The sequence below is a fragment of the Ornithodoros turicata genome, chromosome 6 (assembly GCF_037126465.1).
Source record: "Ornithodoros turicata isolate Travis chromosome 6, ASM3712646v1, whole genome shotgun sequence".
Taxonomy (NCBI): domain Eukaryota; kingdom Metazoa; phylum Arthropoda; class Arachnida; order Ixodida; family Argasidae; genus Ornithodoros; species Ornithodoros turicata.
The window spans coordinates 1607533-1631257 of NC_088206.1; the positions used below are offsets into that span (position 1 = coordinate 1607533).

General features: G+C 44.6%; 2 protein-coding genes across 11 annotated transcripts in view; one reads left to right on the forward strand and one right to left on the reverse strand.

The window, feature by feature from the left end:
* The window catches only part of LOC135398794 (phospholipase A2 hemilipin-like), a 207389-nt gene that overhangs the window by 15396 nt on the left and 168268 nt on the right, over positions 1–23725 (forward strand). The gene's annotated exons all lie outside the window — the stretch shown is intronic.
* LOC135398791 (protein grainyhead-like) overlaps positions 2552–23725 on the reverse strand; it is a 159100-nt gene continuing 137926 nt past the window's right edge. For 2 of the 9 annotated variants that reach the window (XM_064630246.1, XM_064630253.1), the window contains exons 4-22: positions 22954–23142; positions 21326–21543; positions 20318–20549; positions 15548–15711; positions 15099–15190; positions 14937–15007; positions 13913–14033; positions 11548–11642; positions 11371–11427; positions 10715–10816; positions 10547–10613; positions 9963–10016; positions 9678–9796; positions 9535–9602; positions 8899–8982; positions 8218–8315; positions 7529–7614; positions 7354–7418; positions 2552–6324 (exon numbers count right to left, since the gene is read on the reverse strand). In XM_064630246.1, coding sequence (XP_064486316.1) covers positions 6207–6324; positions 7354–7418; positions 7529–7614; positions 8218–8315; positions 8899–8982; positions 9535–9602; positions 9678–9796; positions 9963–10016; positions 10547–10613; positions 10715–10816; positions 11371–11427; positions 11548–11642; positions 13913–14033; positions 14937–15007; positions 15099–15190; positions 15548–15711; positions 20318–20549; positions 21326–21543; positions 22954–23142 — 2100 coding nt within the window. In that variant the 3' untranslated portion in view covers positions 2552–6206. Of the gene's footprint in view, positions 6325–7353; positions 7419–7528; positions 7628–8217; positions 8316–8898; positions 8983–9534; positions 9603–9677; positions 9797–9962; positions 10017–10546; positions 10614–10714; positions 10817–11370; positions 11428–11547; positions 11643–13912; positions 14034–14936; positions 15008–15098; positions 15191–15547; positions 15712–20317; positions 20550–21325; positions 21544–22953; positions 23143–23725 lie in introns of all 9 variants that reach the window. The other 7 variants (XM_064630251.1, XM_064630248.1, XM_064630247.1 and 4 more) reach the window with 7 other exon arrangements.

The following is a 23725-nucleotide window of genomic DNA, read 5'->3' on the forward strand; positions in this document are numbered from 1 at the left end:
CTGGCAGCAGACGTAAAAAGCATATATCATATACGTGCGTAGCGTCCTGTAAACTGAATCCTAAGAAATATCCGAGCGACTCTGGTCGTCGGATCCTTCAGAATGGAAATTATACATCGCGTTGTCAGCTGAACCAGCATCGATAGAAAACGGAGAATCGTCTTCTGTTGCGAATACGCGTGTCACACACACAAAACCATCCACATGAAGCTGTCTCTGCGAATAATCTTCGTCTTTGAGCATTCTGATCCCGAATCTTCGTCCATAGTGTCGTACGGCGCATAACGACGTCGCTACGTATGCGTCCGCCGTGGTATATCCTACATGCCCGCTGCATGCATAGTGACGTCACGCCGCCGCCGCCGCCGCCTTGGGAGGGGGAGATTTTCGAGCGCTCCTCTCCACGTTCCAGTCTCGGTTTGATTATTTCACATTTGAGGCAGAATTAATGACATAAGTAGGAAACAAACGTTGCGGCAGGTATTCGGTGGCAGTTATGCGCCAGGTACAATATGCAGCAATTTTTTCTCCAATCATCGCAAAGTAGAGCACCTTAGATGAAAGACGTTCCAGATGAAGCCCTTCAGACTAGATGTCCTGCAGTGACTAAGTCAGCAGACCGCTTCATTCTATGCCAAAGGCATCAAACAGTTGCCACAGCGATGTCCATGTATGTACGAGGGAGGACCCAAAAGAAACCGGAATTGTCCTCGGGAAGGCGGATTGCTTGTAATACAGGCTTTAACCACTAGCTGAGTGTTTTACGAACTGTTCTGCATCAGTGCACCAGATGGTGTTGTTGTGCAAAGCTGCGTTCGGCTGCAGTGAATTCTATTTTTAGACCCCTTCAACGCGTTTGCCTATTTCGTGATGGCTGATTTGCACGAACAACGTGCGGCAGTGAAATTTTGTTTCCTGTTGGGCAAAAACGCATCCGAAACGGCACTTATGCTACAGATGGCTTACAAGGAGGCAGCTTTGAGCAAAACACAAGTGTACGAATGGGTTTCTCGATTTAAACGAGGCGAAATGTCGATTGACGATCAACCTCGTTCCGGAAGGCCTTCGACCAGCTGCACCGAAGGAAATGTCGACAGAATTAGTCAAGCCGTCTTGCAAGACCGCCGTCGGACCATCGATGAGCTTGTGGAGTTGACAGGGGTGTCGTGGAGCTCATGTCAGCGACTTTTATCCAACGATTTGCATATGAAACGAGTTGCAGCGAAATTTGTGCCCAGACTGCTCACACCCGAACAAAAAGAGAATCGCATGGCTGCGTGCCGTGCGATGAAGGACCAGTTGGAGACGGACCCCGACTTCCTTTCTAAAATCATAACCGGAGACGAATCTTGGTGCTACAGTTACGACCCCGAAACGAAACAGCAGTCTAGCCAATGGAAAACAGCCAGTTCTCCACGACCCAAGAAAGCACGACAAGTGAAGTCGCACGTCAAGACAATGGTGATCTGTTTCTTTGATGTGAGGGGGCTTCTGCACTCGGAATTTGTTCCGCCGGGTCAAACGGTCAACCAAAGTTTTTATTTGGAAGTTTCAAGAAGGTTGCGCCACGATCTGCGGAAGAAACGTCCCGAGTTGTGGCAGTCAGGTGATTGGTTCTTTCACCATGACAGCGCACCTGCCCACACCGCGCTGAGTGTTCAGCAGTTTCTGACAAAAAATGGCATGACCCCTGTGCCCCACCCTGCCTACTCACCTGATCTCGCCCCCTGTGACTTTTTTCTGTTCCCCCGCATGAAGAAAGTCCTCAAAGGGAAACGTTTCGCCGATGTCAAAGAAGTGAAACGGAAAACGGCACAAGCACTAAAAAGCATCAACGTCGACGAGTTCCAAAACTGTTTTGAGCAGTGGAAAAAACGTCTGGACAGGTGCATTGCATCAAAGGGAGATTACTTTGAAGGTGTTTGATGTTAGAGCATGTAACAATAAAAACACAATTTTTTAGAAAACAATTCCGGTTTCTTTTGGGTCCCCCCTCGTATATATGTATACCCCAAGAGCACTTTGGAAGCGGATTACCTGGGGGTATCCCGCATGGAGGCGCGCTTATATAAAATACAAAGTGAAATATAAAAACATAACGGAAGAAGAAAAAAAAAGTGAACTAGAAAAGTCAAAGCAACGGTGTGGGCGAGTTGGTACATATGAAATAGAAAAGCACATGAAAATGCGCAAGGAACAAAATAGAGTACAACAAATGAGAAACCCGCAAACATTTGAAAAAAAAAGGAATAAGCATAGAGAAGGCGAAGAGATCAGCTAGATACGCACGGTGAATACTGTGAAAAACTCATGTAGTTCAGTGCTTCACAAATTTGCTATTGCAATGAAAGCAACAAAAGCCTTGGTCAACCTTGAACAAACTTTGTATTCTACAGTTGCCTCATCGCACTGTCTGGTCCTCTGTTCACATCCTCGTCCCTCTACGATTCTCAAGCTCAAGGCGATGTTGCCTTCTTCACAGTTCCGACACATTTACGGCGTTCACACGTCCAATGACACTGTTCGTAAAACGAAAGTATCTACAGCCAAGTACCACAAAACAAATAAGGCAGGCTTTATTTAATAAATTCATGTCAGGAGAGTAATATGCTTTTACAGGCATACATATATAACTTAGATATATATGTATGTATACAAGAGAATGGGAGATCTTTGAATATGGAATGTCACAATGGATAAGAGAAACACAGCCTACAAAAGCGATTGGTGGTGTGCTCTTATTTCAAAACAACCGAAGGCATTGACAAAAGCGCACATTTGAAGCTTACAACAAGGAATACTGTATCTAATACAAGATGACTTTTGCTAGTGTATGCCGCAGTATAGCGTGCAAACAAAGGATGAAAAAAAATAAGCAGTGGCAAGGTTCAAGCGGTGATTGAGAACAGCACGTTCACGGCAACGCAACCCGGTTTTGTTACTTTCAAATTCGGTAAGACTCGGTCTTTGGCTAGCACACCCCTGTCATAGTAAGTATGGCACATTATTTAATAAATGTACAAGAGTAGCCAAGCACACCCAAGAATTTCTAGCAAGTTTCGGCTTTTTTTGTCCAAGATCTTCAGGTCAGCATTCTCATCGTAAGAACAAACTTTTGTACAGTAGAAGCGAAACAGAGGTCTGATCATGCCTGTGTACCGTGGGTCAGGGCGTAGGGTCGGCAAGGAGCTATGAAGGATCAACATTTTTGATACAGTTACCGACAAACAGATTGGCTAAAGCGCGAATAAGCCCGTGAGGAGGGCTGCTATTTGCAAACTGCATTTGGCCAGTCGGCAAGCTTGCTCTGAGAAGCCTTCTTTTTGCAGTTAGAGTATTTGTTAGATAGTATGTCTTCTTAACCTTCTTGTCATTTATCTTCCGCTGGCTCCTCACAAAATTTACTAAAGTGGTAAACAAACCAGAATCACATTTGCAAGAAGGCTCCTTCGAAATTGCGACAGTGTCTACCAGATTTTTTAAACTCACGCCAGTGTCAAAAAACATAAGATCGCTCCAGTGACGAAAGGCTAACCTTACGACAAGAATACTTCGCCTTTTCACTTCCCTGTTTCCAAATGAAGGTGATGATGATAAAGAAAAGCTAAAAAGTGAAACACTGTACAACATTCTCACAAATGAATATGCATTTAAGAATTAAAAAGTTCTCACATGACAGTCACCCAGTTAACTAGCCAACAACAGCCACAACAGGGGATAAACTTTTTCTTGGCATCTCTTCACATCTCAATTTGTTTGACAGCCTCGACAGCATTAGCCGTGACGGTTATTGGTATTAAGAAATGGCCGGGTAATTTGTACCGTTGCTTATGCCGGCCCGGGTTGAAGCACACTGCGGTTTCCAGATTGTTTTGCGTTGTCTTCAACTGTTGATTTCACGTGACGATGTTACATTTCCACGAGCTTGCAACATTTAAGATTAGGTTTAGGAAAATAAATAAAAGCACATAGATGCACATTTTAATATTACACGGAATGGTTCAAACAAAAACTTACTAGCACTTATTAACCGTTTTCCTTTTTTTTTTTTTTTGCTTCCTGGCAAATTATAAATAAATAAAGGGCCCGAATACTTTTCCCTGCCTTTTCATTGCGTGCGACATGTCAAGCTAAAGCTGCTCGCTTTGAAATAATTTTGGGAACACAAGTACGCATAGGCACATAAAAGTATGTTTTGGTCTAAACCAGCCCGTACAAAACCAAAAAAACACTCTTTACAAGCCATAAATTACAAACACGTGGAAACGTAACGCCGTTACAATGGGTACATTGTAACGATTTTCGAAAGCCTAAGAAAGCTTGGAGTCAGCCTGGCATCTTTTGATCATGGTAGCTCTTTGGATATGGCCAGAGCTTGGCTCTTATCTTTAACCAAACACACAAGGATAAAAGAGCCTATGTAAGTAGCTCAGTTTGATTGACAAGCTTGTGACCTCTGAACAAGCAGCGTGGATTCTTTTCTTCACAGCAAACATTTGTTCAAACGCAAAAACAGTATTGCACATATAATTTGCATTTTCGAACCATTTTAGCCACTGTTACAAAACTTGCTTAAAAAAGAGAAAACAGTTTTTGAGAAAATTCATCAGGTTGATCAAGTAACATAGCCAGCCTCCTCCTCCCCCCCCCCTTTCCCTTCCTAGCAATTTTGGCGGCACAATTTTTTTTAACGAGAACTTCAGTTAATAACGGCCGAACAACCTAAAAATTACCCACAGTTGGCTATGCTACTGCTCACAGTGCCTGCCCTGTATTGGAAATACAAAAAAACGACATCCAAGGTCCATTTGGAAAACACAAAACGATTGAAAGAAGTCCATTTCTTTCAGTACATCGTCCGGAAAATTTGCGCAGCAGTAATAGGCATAAAAAAAACATGAAAGCATTGCCAGCAACACTGTCTCCGATTGGGCGTAATTCTCAAAGCTACGGTGAAGCACGAGCAGCTGCAGTGGTTGCAAGTTTGATAACAGAAGCGACATGCACAAAGAAAAGGCATACAGATATATATATATATCTATATATATCAAGATATGTTCATACAGTATCTCAATGGAACACGGGGAATGTAACATTATGAAAGTCAACACTGTCTCGCTAATACTCAGTCGCATATTTTTTTTTTTTGTCGCATTTCTTTCGCAAATTCTCACTCCAAGACAAATATGCACACATGCACAAGCAGCAGACACACACACACAACAGATGACAAAGCGGCAGAGAAGGAGAAGGCACGAGTGACTGGCTGTCTGTGCACCAGCGATTCAGTTAGCTCTTAAAAACAGCGCAGAGAAATCTTAAAAAATGGAAAGGCATATACCATTATACGACAACAACTTTTACTCAAAGGCTTTGTGCCAAACATTGAGTGGGTCAGTTTGGACACAGAACTGAGCATTGAGCAATATGGCAGTGAGGTCAGTATTGCCTCGAGAGTTTTGTGGGGAAACAGGACACCCAACTTGAAATATGGAGAGGGTTCAAGAAATGCAAAGGGATGTTTCTAACAACACTCGTTGACAAAGTGTTTCCTTGCAAATACTTTTTTGTGTGTTTTGCACGTGAATAACTCGTTGCGGTGCATTCTAATTCGTGTTGCTCATTTTCCATGCGTTACGGTAAATCAATTTTAAATCTTTAATGCGTCGTTTGTGAATCGTATACCCCGTTCTAGACGCATTTCTAGCATTTCAATCAGTTAATTACGATACCGAAAGTTTCTTCTCAGCATTATTTACCTTTTAACTCTACCAGCTGCTTGTACAGAATTTATAAATTTCATGTCAGCAGGATCTAGTATGGCCATTTCTTTGTGCAAGACCTGGCCCTACAGAGAAACACGACACTTTTCCGCAGCTACTTATTTTTTGGCACATTAGAAATTTGGGCGAGAACATGGCAGAAGAAGTGGCGCACGCAGTTTTTGTAGCTTCTTCACGGCATAATTGTGCTTCTTCCAACGAATCTCGCTACACAGCAGAATGGCATAAGAAAAGAGTTGAAACACAGTAAGAAGGAAACTTGACAGGTAGAGATGACTCAGCGTCAGATTTAAGTGCTCTTGGCCGCAATGGTTTCACCTACATACTACGAGGCAGGTGACCCATTTTTCCAGTAAATATACACACAAGATTATGTACAGTAGAAAAAGAGAGCAGCTATAACACCAGGCGGGTGCGCACAGGTCACAGTTCAATGAGGGTGACGTCGTAGGTGTCCTCCTGGTTCTCATCGATCTCTATGAGGAAGGTGTCTTCGTTGCAGTAGTGCTTGACAACGTCATCGTCCATTCGTACCGTGATCCTGGAATGGATGTAACTAGTTAGATGGGCGGTGTTCAGATGGAGAGAGGACAGCAGGAAGGAGTGGGGGGGTTAGTACACGTCCTGGGCAGACTTCGGGGGGACTGTGCAGACATTACGTAACTCGTCCGAGGAGCAAATTCTCTGGAAATTTATTTTCTGGAAAATTTTCCTTTCTGTAATTAGGTTTCTCGTGTAGTACGAAATTTCCACTAGTCGCAGAGCAAGCGTTTGGGCTGGTTGGTTCATATTGGATTAAAAAACAATTAAAAACCTCCAGTGCTGGGTAGGACGAGGACAGAGGATAAAAAAGGACAAGTGAAGTCTGACCTCACCAATAAACTGGTTGCAGTTCAGTGCCGGTCCTTGTCCTTTTTTATCCTCTGTCCTCGTCCTACCCAGCACTGGGGGTTTTTAATTGTTTCTTAATTCCACTAGTCGGTTCTCAAAAGGACACTTTGTCCTCCTTTAGAATAGACAGAAACCAACTCCTGTTGAGGGCCTTTTAGTGAGAGAAGGGATGTGTTGGGACTCAAGAAGTGGGGGCTTACCGACGACAACTTCGGAACACAACTACCACTTAAGTGTAACGGCCATATGATATGACTGTGGCCGAACAGTAGGCCTCAAAATTAGTCTTCGACTTCAGACTGACCCTTTAAGTTAAATTTGCAATTTTCGGAGGGCCCGCAAAAAATAGTTTCACGTGAAAGAAAGCGCATCTACGGTAAGCAGAGTTCAACGTTAAAGGAGCATCGAAGTGACCTCCAAAACATTTTTTGTTTTTCGCTGCGACGTCTTCTGCAATGACTAAAATGAGCTCCAGCGAAACGAACGATGACTGTCTTTTGTGTATTTTATTGCGCAGTGACAATACACCGCAGAGCAAAAATATTTGGCACGGTGACTCCTTGTGGACAGCTTCACAGATGAAGCAGGGTTTCGAGTCACGTTAAATGTCACTTCCATGCTCCTTTAAGAAAAACACTTTCTTGCACAAAGCTCTCGACAAACAATTCTTGGTACGTACCCTTTCTTGCATCGTTTAAATATATTCTTTATGCTTGTTGCTTCTACTTTGTACTTGCTTTCAATCTAAACAAAAAAAAAAAAGGAAGCTCAAGTTTTGTCAAATCCAAACAGAGTAGCCAAATGCAAATGCTATTAACTATAACAATGATTTGTTAATAAATGGGATAACTTACGGCTTTCGCTAGACCAGCCAGCGAAGGCGGCACCAAATGCAGTGGATGAAAGAATTCCTCCTCGTTCCGTCGTGCGTAGAGGAGCACTGCAACAAAGTACTGACCCATGTACTAAGACTGTTCTGGCTGACAAGTAACGACTATCCAGGCTGTAATGCTATCATGCTCCCGATGACTTCTCACTGTTTAGGAATGCCTTTTAAAGTAGGCTACTGCCATTCTCCTACTAGGATTTTTTTAGACATTTCGTACACCGTATAGGACCCGTAACGTTTACGGGTCCCCAGTTTTCCGGAATTTTGAGAAATTTATAGTGGCTGGATATGTGTGGACCCGCTTTACGAAAAATTGGGACTGCTAAGTTGCGTTTCAATGCAAGCCCCATTAACCCCGCAGTTACACCGGGCTCATGGACGGGAACGCCTCATACGGGGATATGAGCCCTGTTTGCAAAGTTCGAAGAAACTTTTCGAATGTGCAGTTGAACTTTTTTTTTTAAACTACAACCTTGCCATAAAATTTTTGGTACACCCAGGCCCACTAATGATAGGGAAGCGAGCCAAGTCCGGTGCACCCTCTTAATTGGAAAATTGCAAAGCTTTCAGGCCTGGTGTAGATTTATTTACCCGATATTTAAGATTTATTTGGTAAGAAGAGATACTACTTTGCCAATATAGCCGTGCAGTTACCTCGGTCATTGGGAAACAGCTTCATCTTTTTGAGTGGAGGCGTGATGACAGGAGATTCAGTATTGGCACACGTTTCGATTTTATCCCTTCTGTCCAGCCTGAAACAAGAAAGAAAGAAAACGTTTAGCTTGTTGCTACCCGAAGCAAAAGCGCTGACGCAGGGACAATAACTTGAAAAAGATAACTGGATCCGAAAGGAGCATTCGCTGAACATTGTTCTTCTGTTACGCAGTGATGGGCTTCTACTCCCATGTTGTTATAGCTACCAGAAACTAGATTCTGAATTAAGTATCTAAATGTGAATGCTGCTGCATCTGACTCAAGACAACTGCGAGATCATGTTTTTATGCCACTGTATGTTTACAGTTTTCTACTGACCAACATTTTATAAGCTGAGTTGAGTTGAGTTTGAATGAAAAAAAAAGGGGGTAGAAGTAGTATTTGATATAACCAGTACTTTCTTTAAAAAAATATTCAGCATTTATTTGCAGGTATTTCCTTAACACATGTGGTAGTTTCCTGAAAATATGCTTCCAGTGCACATGCATGAATTATATATGGCATCAGAAATAAAGCTACAGTGGACTTATGCAGGCATATGGGACAAATTGGTGGGACATTACAAGAGGTTATAGCTATGGAGGCACATGGTGGCCAGAGTATGAGTGGCTGAACACACACCTGGCCTCGCTGAAAAGCCCCGGCCACTCTGCTCCGCTTGGAGCCGTGGTCGTCTGCAATTCATCTGGTGAAAGCTTCGGTTTCCTAAGAACAAGCAACGTGGGAAACCTTGATGTCCGAGGGCAATCCTTTACCATTCCTCAAGGCACAATTTTTGGACATATATATGGCTCACGATTTTGTTACCTGCTACTTATAAAACCATTCATAATCCCCGAAGTAGTTTGTAATCATGCAACATTATTTTTTCAAGTTATCTGCTCCCCAAAGTAAAGCCACCCACCCATACTGCTCATTAAGTTACTTTCATTCGTAAAATTGCCATATTTTTGAGGTTCCCTGTTAAAAGTTTTCTGTATTGTACCCACCACGAACATATCAATTTTTTTTAACTGGTCAATGAAAGCGGTCAATCTTACCATATTTCTTTCGAAAACAACAACAACAACAACAAGAAAGAGCATGATTCAACCTGAAATACTAGGTCACATAACATACTATTTAATGTTGCCAGGGCTGAGGTGAGGAAAAAGATGACACAGACCCCTTTTGAAAGGATACTTACGGTGATAACTACGCAACACATCATATCTAATCAGGAGTAATTCACACAACCACAAATAATGGACTACTTACTCTGCTGAGGAAGAATCTTCTGGTACGATGACTTGGCTTGTGTAGAAGCTTAGCTCCATACCAGACACCTGTGTAGGTTGTCAGATACGGTGAGACCACTGTCATTTGGGAATGAGCTCATCCCGTAGCAGACAAAGACATACCTTGTCTGTGTCTTCACTTGGAGTGAAGAGCACCGGAGGTTTGATGAGATCACTCATTGAGTAAAATTCGGACCTATCACAGGACTGGTGATACATTTCTTCTATCTTCTTCCGTCCATCTGCAAATCACGGAACAGAGTTTGTCGTTAGTTGCGTTATTACAGCCTCCTTAACCGAAGCGCCCAAGACACGTTCTGCCGATGTTTCGCGACACAGCTTTTCATAGTTTTACGAGCGTTCACATTTTAACCCAATCCAGAATTTGTCAGCCAGATAAGTACAAACCTTTTATGGACGAATCGTATTCTTTAGCATCAGGATGTTGGCTATCTGGTCTATCTGTCAGATGCATTGTTCAGTATCAGTTTACAGATGCACTGGTCTATTAGTACAGGTTTACAGTATGGTTAGTAGCAAAACTCACCCTTAATTTTTGGTATGTTAAGTTTGAACTGCTGCAAATTCTGAATTGGTGCAGTGCGACACGTACAATAGATTCCTTCTTTGGATATTTATATCGTATAAAAATATAAAGGAGATAGGGCCCAAGCAAGACATTTGTGCAGAACACGGTGCAGGTGCAGCGCTTCACTCATAGCTATGGTAGTACAGAAAGGAGAACCCAGCTACACCTATGCACTTGCAGTTTCACTATACTGCACTGCTAGTAGGAAAGGGGAATATATACATAGAAAACAGTGTTTATGCCACACTCTGCAGATTTGCAGCCCAGTCGTGACAGTTTATTGAGATAACGTTTGTTCTACTGCACCACTTGGAACTTATGTACTTTAGGGGCATAGAAATGAACTGACGAAATCTTCACTTCGATGCCTGCAGAAAAAAAGGAAAAAAAATTGAGAACTCACTTCCTGTAGCTGTTAATTTTCTCTTGGCTGCTCTACGTTCCTCGTCTCGCGTTTTGCGTTCTGCACCCTGAAACGGAACACGCGCATGTGCATCGATGAAACATTTTTCAATGAAAGCTAAAGGGTCGAATCAGTAATACATCGCGGATGATCAGAAAGGGGACGTACCTTGTCGCAGAACACTTTAATTTGGCAGTAACCACGATGAACGGGAGTACAGCTTTCTCGGTATTCGTCGTACGTGTCGATCTGGAGGTGAAGTGGAAGTCCCTGCAGGATGACAAAAACAAGACACATTTTCAATCATCTGCGACAGCTACACGCGGCTACACATGGTAGAGGGGGCAGGACAGAGGAAGAAGTAGGAGACAGTCAGGGTATCTAACGTGCATCCTGGGCAGACTTCGGGGAACTGTGCCTATGCACTCCGTATACACTCTTAGAAACAAGCTTCACCGCATAACACGCTCCTGGCCAACCACAATCTTGAATGATATTGTTGTCTGCACCGATTTGTTAAAAACGGGAGGCGTATAAGCATTTTTTGTGACACTTATATGCTGTTCAGAATTGCCACAAAAAAGGCGTACGCCTCCCGTTTTCAACAGATCAGAGCAGATAACAGTATCATTTGAGATGAGAGGTGGCAGCGTGCTATGCAGTGAAGTTCATTTTTGAGAGTGTTTGGAAAGTGTGTAGCTAGTGGTAGGATTCAAACCCACGCTCCCAGTTTTTTGATGACCTTGGACACTGAGTGGATGTGATATCCACTGGGCCACCATGCTGGTAGGACTGCAGAAGAAAATCGTTATAAAATGTCTCACCTTAACTCCTTTCTGGTTACTGAAATCCGTGCTTAGGCATTGCACAGCAACGTTGACCTGCAAGAGTACAGAAAGAATTGTATCGCCAATATACAATAATATCTCACATATCGTAATATCAAGAGCATCAAAAGGCAGTAAATAACCCAATAAATCTAGCTTAAAAGCTACCCTCACCTTTGCTGGGCCCTCTAGTGGATTCCAGTAAAAGGCGATGGCATTATGGGTAATTTCTTCGATTTGACCCATGATCCCTGTGCTGTTCTTTGTGTCTGTCAATGCACATTCTATCGTTCAATACATCAGCAAAACTGCTCCTTAGACACTCTCATGTCTTTCTTGTCAACGGCAGATATAAGAGCACAAAAGCGCACGTAGCCAAGCTAAGGCAAAGCAAGCAAAGGTCAGTACTCACAGATCCTTCAGTGTATTAGTTGGAAGAAAAGAAAAAGTTTTCAGTGGCTGGGTTAGTTCAAGCAGCAAGCAATCGAATGCTTACTAAAATGACATCAGTGACACAATACAGTGTCAGATGTCCTTCGCAGCACCAGTTTGATAGAACTGAAGTTTGAGAGGTTGGTGCATTAAGAAATTTTCTGTAAGAGCTGAAAGAGCTGTAGAATGAAACACGCCACACACACAAACGAGCACTGGAAAATGGAGGAGCATGTTGGTTCAAAATGGACATGATGGAACGCACCAGGCACAGACGGACACTGACAGTGTTCAGCTAGCAACTTCAGACCTTCCAGACCAGTGCTGAGTGTTTTAATATAAAATAAAAGTTCTTAGATGAATGCTGTCCATGTCCGTCCGCGTCTTCTGCACGTTCCATCATGTCCACGCTTTACACAGTGCAGAATGACTGCAGATATATGTGAAAAGACCTCTACTTAATCTAGCCTTCTGTCGTTAGTAAATGGACAGTCTTTATACGAATAAGGGAAATGGACAGGTAGTCCCACGTTATCCTAGATAAATATAAGAGACTGTTCTTTGCACCATTTTGAACCTGCATTGAAAGTTTCACACTGAAAAGAGTAATATAGAAGCGGAGAAAATGGGCACCGTGAAACTCGTGCAGCTCTGACATCACAGCGCGCACAAGAAGTCACATGCTTATGGCTGCCAGTAGGAATGGACACAACTCAACTCTGATGTCGGCGCTTTGTTTGGCGGTGTGTTCGAAGGTTTCTATCTCGCTAAGGAAGGCATGTAGAACAGTAACTCTGTTTTCTTGAGTATTCTGGCGTGCAGTATGACGCGTCCATAATGTAATGAACCACATCTACGAAAATGTCCCAACCCCTTTAAGTTGGAAGTAAGTTTTGTGTAAGAGTGGTACCAGCGAATATGTTTGCACAGAGCAGCAGATTTTTCTTACTACTACATAAAAAATGTTTCTAGCAATACGCAATGTAGGTAACTCCCGTAAAAATCTGCATTGTGAGACCCAGTACTAGGTACCCTGTGCGATCTACATACATGGAAGGGGTTGAGGTACCCAAAGCTTGATTTTAGGGGTGCTACCTTCCTTCCGACACCTCTATGCAGTGTGCATCCTAAAACATGGTCTGCAGTAAGTGAACTGAGCTCGGCTGACAGTTTTCACCACTCCAAACGCTGCTTTCAATGTTCTTCCTGTTTTTTTTTTTTTTTTCAGCTATCACCATTATAGTAGGGAATGTATCTTGCTATGGATTGGGGTAAATCTGACATGGACTTTGTTTCTGGCAGAAAAAAAAAGATAAATAAAAATAAAATAAATAAATAAATATGGGGCTCACTTGACAAATTTCTGAATTAAATGGAGGAAATCCAGTTTGTCATGACTTAAAATTAACAAATGTGCTCGGAAGTCATTGCAAAATCTCCTTCAAGATAAATAGCGCAGACCTCGTAATTTTCGGACAAATAGATTTTTTTCATTAGATTTTTAATACATCAAGTGAAACATCCTGATAAGCAACATCCCTGAATAAATTGGACACATTTCAAGTTAAAAAATTTTTGGAGAATAAAAGTGCTAAAAACGCAAGACTAGGAACATTTTGGAGATGGAAATTTTGGAAGCCTATCGTATCAGGAGAGGTGGGGACCACTGTAGTGTTAGCACGCTGTCAATATATCTAAGCGATAAAGATTAGCTGTACCTTGACCGTGTAGAAATAAGTGTATATACACATGCTTGTCTTCCTACACTGTCGTAAGTGTGTCATTCAGTCCTTAGTCTCGCATCTTTGGCTCTTTTATTCTCGATTATGCACCAACATATGCCTATGACCAGGTTCTGTTGAGGTTAATTTTTTTTGTTTTCATTCGTAGCTTTTCTCATGATAGGTCTATAAACAGTCCTCATTGTGCCAGAGTAAAGTTATTGTAGAAATTTAAATTTTATTTAAAATTTATTGTAGAAATTAGGAATATTGTAGGGGAAACTGTAGGTGAAGCTCTAGGGGAAGTAAGGGGTCAAAGGAGGCAACAAACACCGAGGTACAAATGTGTAGGATAGAGAAGATGAGCAAAAAGGTTGGGTCCTTACAAGACGTACCGGCATCGAGTATTCGTTGTTTCACACTGTGTTGCCGGCTGTGCCAAAACTGCCACGCCTTGATTTCGTCCTCGGGGGACTTCTCCTCCCGGAACACCAGCATCACGAGGGACTGCTCGGGGGAAAAATTGAGAGAACGTTGGTGGTGGTCCACAGAACGGCATAAAGAAAGGACTCGGAAACTGAGAGTAAGCAACATCATTCTCACAAAGCAGTAAATACTAATTTGAAGGAAGGCGACAACTTGAGCATGTCAGTGACGTATTGAAAGCAATAGTTTTTTTTTTTTTTTAATTCTGTGTTAGCGCCGCGAAGCAACTGTGGCTATGAGCGGCGTATAGACGTGGACAGATGATTAGAGGACAGCAGGAAGGAGTGGGGGGACAGGGGGGTTAGTATGCGTCCTGGGCCGACTTCAAGGGGAACTGTGCCGACATTCGTCTGGAAAGTCTTCGGAAAACCCAGGGAAAACCTCAGACAGCACAGCCGGTGACAGGATTCGAACCCGTGTCACCTCCCAGTCTCGGCGTGGAAAGCGATCACTCTAACCACTATGCCACGGGAGCTGGTGGAAGCAATAGAAACGGTGAAAAGGATCGAGGGAAAAGAAATAAAGGGGCTGGGAATTAAACGATTAAACCGATTTAAAGATAAATACAAGGGGACACTGGAGTTGTAAAATTAAAAGGCAACTCTGTTAACAACCTGATTGAGCCATGTGTTCACCGAAGTTAGTTTGTGTGGCATATTGTTTACCCACACAAATAGAGCCGCAATTTCAACATAGGGTATCCGCACCCTTCTTTCGGGGCACTCCACAGACAGTGAACCAGTGGCACAGCCAGAAAAACATTTCACGAGGGGTTCTAATACTCGGGGGGCGTTCTAGGGGTTCGGAGGGGACTTTACATGGGGGAGGAGGATTTCATCCACGTTTTCCTCTCCCAAATGCGCAACCAAAGGTACGATTTTAGTAAAAGAGGGAGGGGGAGAGAAACTGCAACTGATCCATTACCTTGACTGGGGTGTTCCTCAGAGGCTTGTCTGGATCTGGGACGTACTCCAAAGTAATACCGTAAAACTGACCTGTAGAAAGACGCGTAAGAGGGCACGTTGGAGAAACAAAATGATGCCTGGAGATTATATGTACCACCAATATGTAACAGGCGATGCTTACCCTTGTTTATATAGGTTATCCTGTCGTCTTCGCGTCGCTGACTCGTAGAAATTGGAGACTCTAAATAATACTTAAACCCTACATCTGACTGTCTGAAAATGCAAAGAGATAAAAAAGAAAGCTAAATAAAAATGGTTTGTAACAGTAATAGCCAACTGACAACAACACTGCACATGGACATGGTATATGTAGTGAATGCTATATTTAGTACTTTTAATAAAAAAATTATGCGAAACATGCTAAATTTTAATATAAAAAAATGGCAGTAGGTATAGGAGCATACTACAGGTGGCCTCATCTTAGTATGTTGTTTGTTATATATAGCTTAGCATGGTATGGAGCATTATGATTCAGCATGTGGTGGTAGCATGATACGATACCGCAAGGGCTTGAGAGATAAGTCAAGCGGCTTGTGCTGAGAATAAAAAAGAGCAGCACGTAGCACTTACAGTTTAGGTATCTGAACCTTGTCCGCATCTGACGCCCGTCCGTATTCGTGCCATGAGCGTCGTACAGATTGCGAACTGCCAGGTCGACTGGTCGAGCTGCCATTGGTCTGCTCTGGTGACGTAAGAATTGCTGCTTGGGATGACAGCTCCGAATAATCGAATATCTGCAGGTACATAACCAGGCATGAATCTCTCGTTGAAGATTATATTCTGTCACAGGGTGTACAAATGGGTTCACAAAGTACAGAGTTATACTGAACACTCATATCACCTAAGAAGTGACTTTGTGACACCTGCTGGAGTGCACTAGTTAAAGGAACGGTCGCATTCCTCGTGGGCCACTGACTGCAGTACCAACAAGAGCAGATTGAAAGTAATTGTCCCGAGACTGGAACATAAAAAAAGGGACAAACACAAGTTGGCTGCTGGGGATAGGGTTGCCACCTTTCGGAGGGAAAAATACCGGCTGAGGGAGAGGAGGTGGAATAGCGGGAAAGGAGGAAAGGAGGTGGGAAAGGGAAAGTGGGTGAGGAACGTTCTAGCTGGCTCGACACAACCACCAACAGCTTTGCACAACCACTGCTCTTGTCCCCTCCGAACACAAGACGTAGTGAATAACAATGATAATAATAATAACAATGAATAATCATAATAATGAATAACTAAGAAAACGACTGGAGTCTGCGGAGTTAGGTCTGTGCTCCAGATTTATTCAAGCTGTAGTGGAATGTTGAAGGAAAAACCCCGTAAAAGCCCTTATGAAAGGTCTTGAGCCACAAATACCGGCAAAATGCTGCCGGTATCACCTTCTTACCGGCAACCGGCAGAGCGCGCAAATAACCGGCCGTGCCGGTATAATACCGGCCTGGTGGCAACCCTAGCTGGGGACATGAACAGTTGAAGCGATGTTCGCATCCGGAAACCTACCTATGACACCGATACCACTATGTTTGGCATCGGCCAACAATCTACCCGGCTAATTTTGTCGTCCGAAAAGTGCTTAGATGTTAAATAAACGAATTTTAAAGATGAGCGCAGCATCCGCGGCCGCAGAAGCTCCGGCGGCGCGACGTCACTCCCTAAGCGGAGGAGTGAGAGGGAGAGGCGCTGAGAGGAGGAAATGTGTCCTACAGACGGCCGCGGCATTCCCTTTCTCAAGGTCGCGCACTCATTGATTCTTAGGGAGTGACGTTTTCTCTTTTTGCCAGAGAGGGAATTCCGGAATACTCTCTACATCCGGCGTCTGCTCTTGTCATGTATTCCGTCGAATAACAGTCAAACTATGCCACTATTTCACGTGGGGGTTTTCGATACCGCGGTTAGTGGTCCAGGAGGGATGAAACTATAGTTTCGAAGTCGACTGAAACGGTCCTTTTAAGTCATAGGCTCTGCGAAGTTTCGTTTGGGTTTTCGTTCACTTCAGTGTGCTAGGTAAAAGACGATTATGTTGGAAAACATGAAAATTACGGGGACTATTGTACAAATAAGACTCACGCTGTACAAGAACTTAGGGGCACCAGATGGAAATTGAAGGTGGGGGTCGAACGGCAAGATCTATACATTATGGCGGCAAATCCGCTAGTGTCTGCGGCGAGTAACGTCATCTGAATAAGCTCTTTAAATGCGAATCATTGGTCGCAGACTCGATGGGAAGAACTCGCGTTGGTGGTCGTCGCGCTATGTCGCAATGAATGTGCCACACTTTTTCTACACCATATTTCCGCATGCAAGCCAGCCAAAGTACGTTTCTCCTCTACCACTTTCTCAGGTTCACCGAACCGCGATGCGCAAGGAAGCGGAAACAAGCAGCAGTCATCCGGAACTGACGTGCGTCAACGCCGGCGACTCTACTCAGAGGGAGTAAAGAAGAAAAAAAAAAGTGTCAAAGTGTTATTGCCGCGCGACGATGCGCGATGTCTCTGTCGCGTTCACGTGTGGGCCAAAAAGCGCAGTCGATGATAATTAGGTTTCCACGTGGGGAGCACTTTAGCCAAATTCCGCCATATAATAGTACTTCGAGGTTGTACATGCATGACGAGGTTGTTACGATCATGTGTGACGCCACAGTAACTTATTTTGCCCATTCGCGGATGTGAACGTCAGTGCCAGATTTAGGGGAGGGCAGACGGGGCACTTGCCCCGGGGCCCCCACCACAAAGGGGCCCCCCATCAGAAAAGGTCTTGTCCAAGGGGAATCTGTTTTGCATGCCTGAAACGCATCCCTGAAACGCATGCCTCAAACGCATGCCTCAAACGCATGCCTCAAACGCATCCCTGAAACGCATCCCTGAAACGCATCCCTGAAACGCATCCCTGAAACGGAAACTTGGTAAAAAAATCTCTCCTCCGTCCACGCATATCGACCCCGAATAACACATTGGATAGACACGGAATACACGAAGGAGCCCCCACAGCACAGTGCCCCGGGGCCCCCACCACAGTAAATCTGGCACTGGTACTATATGCCGCCCATGTTGCTGGTCCCTTCGGCTGGATTCGAATAGGCAACCTTGGGATCATCTTTCCCACCGTTATTCAGGGTCACTTAATTATATGCGCAAGAAATACGCGCCCAGAAACGTTCCCTGTACGCGTATTTGCTAGAATTCCAATGCTCATCGCATCCCGATACAATCGCGAGCTGACGTTAGCAGGACGTACGATTAACGGTCTGTAACGACACCCGCTTATGTGCTGGAGGTTGTGCATTTATGCGTGTCAGTGTTGAGCACCAGCGAATTCTCGACAGCCTAAGCTTGATGATGAGATAACGTCTTTATGATCGCACACGTTGCTCTCTCAGCCGGCCCTGTGCCAAGAAATCGCTTTCAGATTTATGTATCGCATGCTGCAGACGTCCCTGCGTAGGAAATCTGGAATGCTTCTGCTAAGGCATCGTATAGGTTTATTGCGCAATAGAATTTCGCTATAAGCGGAATTCGTCGAGAAATCTTGAATTCCTTGCGCTTGATATTTGGTAGAGGTGGGACAAATCCAGAGTTTTCCGAAACGGAATTCGAATCCACGAATCTTTCGAATCCCTTCTTAAGAAAGAGTTTAAGAAGTCAGGAAAAAAAGAAATGAGAAAGAAAGAAAAAAAAATAAAAAAGAAAGAAAAAATGCTTCTAATGGAAAGTGATTTGAAGCAGAATATGATATCTTTGTTTAACGAAAAACAGATTAAATAATATAGATGGGTAGAAATTAAATAATTTCTACCGATTAAATTCCCGATTAAATAATAGTTCACTTTCAGGAGGGAACATACCAATACCACTTCTTCTTAACTGCAATTTATTTAACATATTGTTCATCGACTGCGGGAACATAAATTCTCGAGTCCGAATTGTTTCCATAAAACTAAAGTTATACAATCAAAAGTGAAACCATGTTACTTTTAAACTTGTAATGTAATGTAGAGTCCCTCCCTGAACCCCTTCAGTACAGAGTAGTGTAATCAAACAAGAAAACACCCGTCGGCCAAACAGGCTTTCGGCGGACTGCGGAGGCGCTTATAGTTTTTAAAAGAAACAAACAAACGGCATGGTTGGGGGATTCGAAACATTCGTCTTTTTAAGGACAGTGGGATTCTGATTCCCGAATCCCGAATCCCTGCCTATAGGATTTGAGGATTCGTGAATTCGGTTGGCACATCCCTAATTTCCCTAATTTATTTTGTTATACTGCTTGCAGGCGCTTGCTCTATATCCCCTTTGGCCACCATCACTGAGTAGAAAGGAGGAATATCTTATCTCCGCAGCTGTCCATCCGACTACCATCGGTCGTAATGAGACACTTGGGGATTAAAGGATTTTCGGCCGTAATGAGATGTTACCCTAAAATATGGCCCCTATCATCCTCCGCATAATTTCCGAACGCGGCGCTCGCGTGCCCTGGGTCGAGGCCGGGTTCGGAACCATAATCATCCGGATCATTCGGTACCGGAATCATCCGGTACAAGAAAATTACTTGACATTGCAGATCCGCATATTGTACCGTCAGTATCACCTTACTAAAAATTGTACATGTCCTCTCGGTATCTCTTTAGCAGATATGGAGGATACTTTTCATTGCAGCACCGTCAATAATTAAGGCAGCCATGTTTGCCGACATTCTGCATGTGCGTGTTGTGCTGGCTCGAATGTGGCAAGACGCCGAGAAGTTTGCAATATTTCGGTTTACTTATGGAGGTAAAGTAGTCATTGTTCCTCTGCCTGTAGCCAAGCTGTGCTTGGAGCAAGAATCGAGAGACCATTTGCATTTGAAGTTGTCCGAATATGTCGGCTTGTACCCGAAGTAGAAGAAAGGATTTTCATAAGATATTCGACAGAAATTTGAGAGCTCGAAGCTAAAACAAACAAACGAACAAAAACGTAGCAGTTACGATAAAAAGAAACCCCTATGAATTCTTCCTTGTGCTCTCAAGTACCGCTTAGCTTGTATTTTTTGTGTACAATAATAAATACCCCCGTCTTGTTCTTCGCTTTGATTGGTTGGCCACTACCGTCCGCCGCCGTCAGTCGCGCAAGGAGTGACTGCTTGGACGGCGCCAGTGAACGACCCTCCGACGTCCTGACGTTTCTGACGTTGTGGGCTCCCGCACGGAAGTGGCAACGCGCCTTAAGTTCGGTAAACCGTAAACAGTGCATCGGATTACATATTTTTTTAATGATTTTTCTTTAACTGTCCTTCGTTGTTTTTATCACATTTTCTTTTTTCTTGATTGTTCCGCGAGGTTCGCTATACAAGTATAGGAAAAGGAAAACTTACCTGCGGCAATCCTGCAGATTCCCGCGGCGTCATCGTGGCCTCACCTATGCCGGAGTCCGGCGACGGCAGGTCGACCGTGAGGCCGTGCAGGTTGCTCTTGTAGCCGTTGACGGTGCCGTTTTGACGGATGTACCGTTCAACGAAGCCGGTGTCCGTTCCGTTGCCCTCTGGGTAGGCGGAGGCAAGGTGTTGCCGTACGGCCTGGTACTGCTCACCACCGGCATAGTACTCCCTGCAATAAAAGTGATCATGAGGTATACACACACGCGGAAAAACGGTCTTCAGCTGGCTTTCTTCTTTGCATTTTTAACTTCGCAGTGGAAGTTTGGCGACTATATCACTGTAAACTGAAAAACACCCTTATGGGTGTAAATGGCTTGTCCTATAACTCACACCACTTTTTACACCATATGGTCTGGGACACCCCTTTTATAGGGTGTATTCTGTGTAAAACACCCCTTGAAAGGGTGCTTCTCCTTGGAAATACCTTCTTTTGCACCCTTTAAACACCCTTTTAGGAGGGTGTAAGATTGTTAAACACCCTCAAACAAGGGTGTATAAAGGGTGCAAAAGACGGCGGTTTCGAGGAAAAGCACCCTCTCAAATGGTGTTTTACACAGAATGCACCCTCTAAATAGCGTGTTTCAGACCATACGGTGTAAAAAGCGGTGTGAGTTATAGGACAAGTCATTTACACCCATAAGGGTGTTCTTCAGTTTACAGTGATACCGCGTGGGAAGCTACACTAAACCCACTAGCGTCCATTTCTTGACACGTGCTTGCATCTATTTACATATAGGAATAGATGCAAGACACATGATGTACGTGATGACCATGGCCAGATATAACCTCGCGGAACCATTATTTTATATTACTGTTATTGCGAGCTACAGCCACATCGCCTGTGGAACTGACGCCTTCGATGCTTCAACGCCTTCAATGTATACCGCGTGACAGCGTCTGAACGCACGTGTGAACGCTCAACGAGAAAGATGGATGGGCACAAACCTGTAGTACTCGGAAGGCACGGAATATGCGGACGCTTGTCGCGGACTCGCCGTCGTAGCCGTCGTCGTCGACGTGGCGAAGGTGGTAGTGGGGAGGACGCCAAAGAGATCCCCGTAGGGCTGGGCGTTCTGCACGGTGGCAAAGACTGGCGAGTACGGGCTCTTGGGGTCGATGAGATCATCCCCGTGAGATGACTTATCACTCGCCTCCTGCTTCACCTGCGGAAAGGCGCAGATTCCATCACAGGAAGCACACCTGCAGGCTCATAAACCACATAGCGGATCATCCCCAAAAGTTGACGCAGTGGAAGTAAACGTCGCGAAACAACTATGGTCACAAGTGCTGACTATGGTCACAAGTGCTAACTATGGTCACAAGTGCTAACTATGGTCTCGGTAGTCGGTCCGTGTCCACCGGAGGGTTTTTTCATCCCCCTGCCATAATGAGAATAAATATGGCCGGCAAGCGCAACTCTCCTGCGAGCCATCTTGCTCGAGATCGACATGTTTCAAGAAAAAATGGCTAGGAAGCAAGCGAGCTGGTGGAGATGATGCATAATGTAAAAAAACCCGAGACTAGGGAACACGAAGGGACAGACACAAACACGAAGTCTCAAGTAGATCTCGAAGATCAATCTCGAAGTCTTTTTGAGACTTCGTGGTTGTGTCTGTCCCTTCGTGTTCCCTAGTCTCGGGTTTTTTTACATTATGCATGTTTCAAGAGTTATGCATATACCATCCTACGCAAGTAGCTTAGGTCAGAGCAGCTCCCCAGTTTTCCTCTCCCCCCTACTGCCAGTGTAGCGACCTCATAAAGGGTCCACGCTATGCCGGTGTACTCGCTTATTGCTGCCTTGTGAGTGGACAGACACTATAGGTCACGTGGGTTTTCAAACCTTTACCCTCTCCCCTGCGCAGCGATACAATGATGATGATTGGTGGCTTTACATCGCGAGACAACTGCGACCATAGGCGACACCACTGTGGTGAGTAAGTAGCGGTGGTGGTGGTGGTGGTGGTGGTGGTGGTGGTGGTGAAAGGGCTCGCCGTTGTCGGCCTCACAGAGGTGGGCAACGTCACAACGGATGCCCTGGGGGAATGTGCATCCTGGGCCGACTTCTAAGGGAACTGTGCCGACATATGTCTGAAAGCGTCTGAGGAAAACCCAGGAAAAAAAACCTCCACCTTCCCACGTACAGTCCGCCAATCACAGCAGTCAGCCAAGATGTCAGCCAATCACCGACAGAGGCTTTCTGTGACTACCAGTGGCTGTCCATACGGCTGATGGCGGCTCGTTTCCAAATAGCAACGGCCGCAGAAAGGAACGTCGTGATTGGCGGTCTCTTAATTGTTACGTGACGTTGCTCAATCGACCAGGCTTTGTCTCTACGTGGTGTCGGTTGAGAGACCACGTGAAAATGGCGCCTATATAGTAAGGCGTCAGTGAAACGCCCTCGTATCGTCACAATGTCTCCGCGTGTGAAACCGTGTGGATTCCAACGATTATACGGTGCTGCTGAAATTTGCGAAAAGTGAAGCGTGGAAAATTCAATCATCATTGGCGAGAAAAATCGACGAATTTATCCTCGGAGGGCGAGCTCTCGAGAGTTTACAAAAGGCGGGACTGACCTGCACAACGACAGAAATTGGAATGGTGACTTCTTCCGCTTTTGGCTCGTCCGAGAGGGCTTCCACCATGTTCTCGTCCGGGTCCTGTTTCACGTTGGACGCTGCCGTCAGGAACAGGTCCTCCTGCGTTACGAGGGCACGACTCGTGGGTGGGGGACTCGGCGTACCCTTTGGAGACACGGGGGTACCCTGAAAACAGTCGCGTATCGATGTAGCAACGTCTCAGCCAATGTTGCCTCAAAAGGACGAGACTGCTGCGAGCTGCGGGAGACGTGATGTGATGCATGACGTCTTTGTGGTACATAGCACGCGTATAAGACGTGAGGAACACAAGCACGGGTAAAGGTATCTTCAGTGCAGACGTGATCGCCATCGAGACGGAATACACCACCGCGTTGTCCTGACACCTATCCGAACGGCACAACGACCTTTCCGTCTTTTTGCGGATGCGACTATTACGAACTATTTTTAATTCAATACTCTCGCACGAAGGGCATCCACCTCATTTCCAACACGACGCTCAAGACTTGTACCGCTAATTATAAACTTTATCTATTTAAGTAAAATGCTCCTGTATTGCTATACTCCTCTCTATATAAGGAGTCCTTTAAAGTTGTAAGGAGCTCTTACTTCGAAAGGGTTCTATAGCCTACCCGCGTGTCGGAGGGGAAAAAGGAACAGAGGCCGCGGTGCGATGCTCCTCAGTTGTAAGACTTACAACTGCAATCTCTCGTCGTTTTGTCGCAGTGGACAACAACATTGTTTTTGTTCC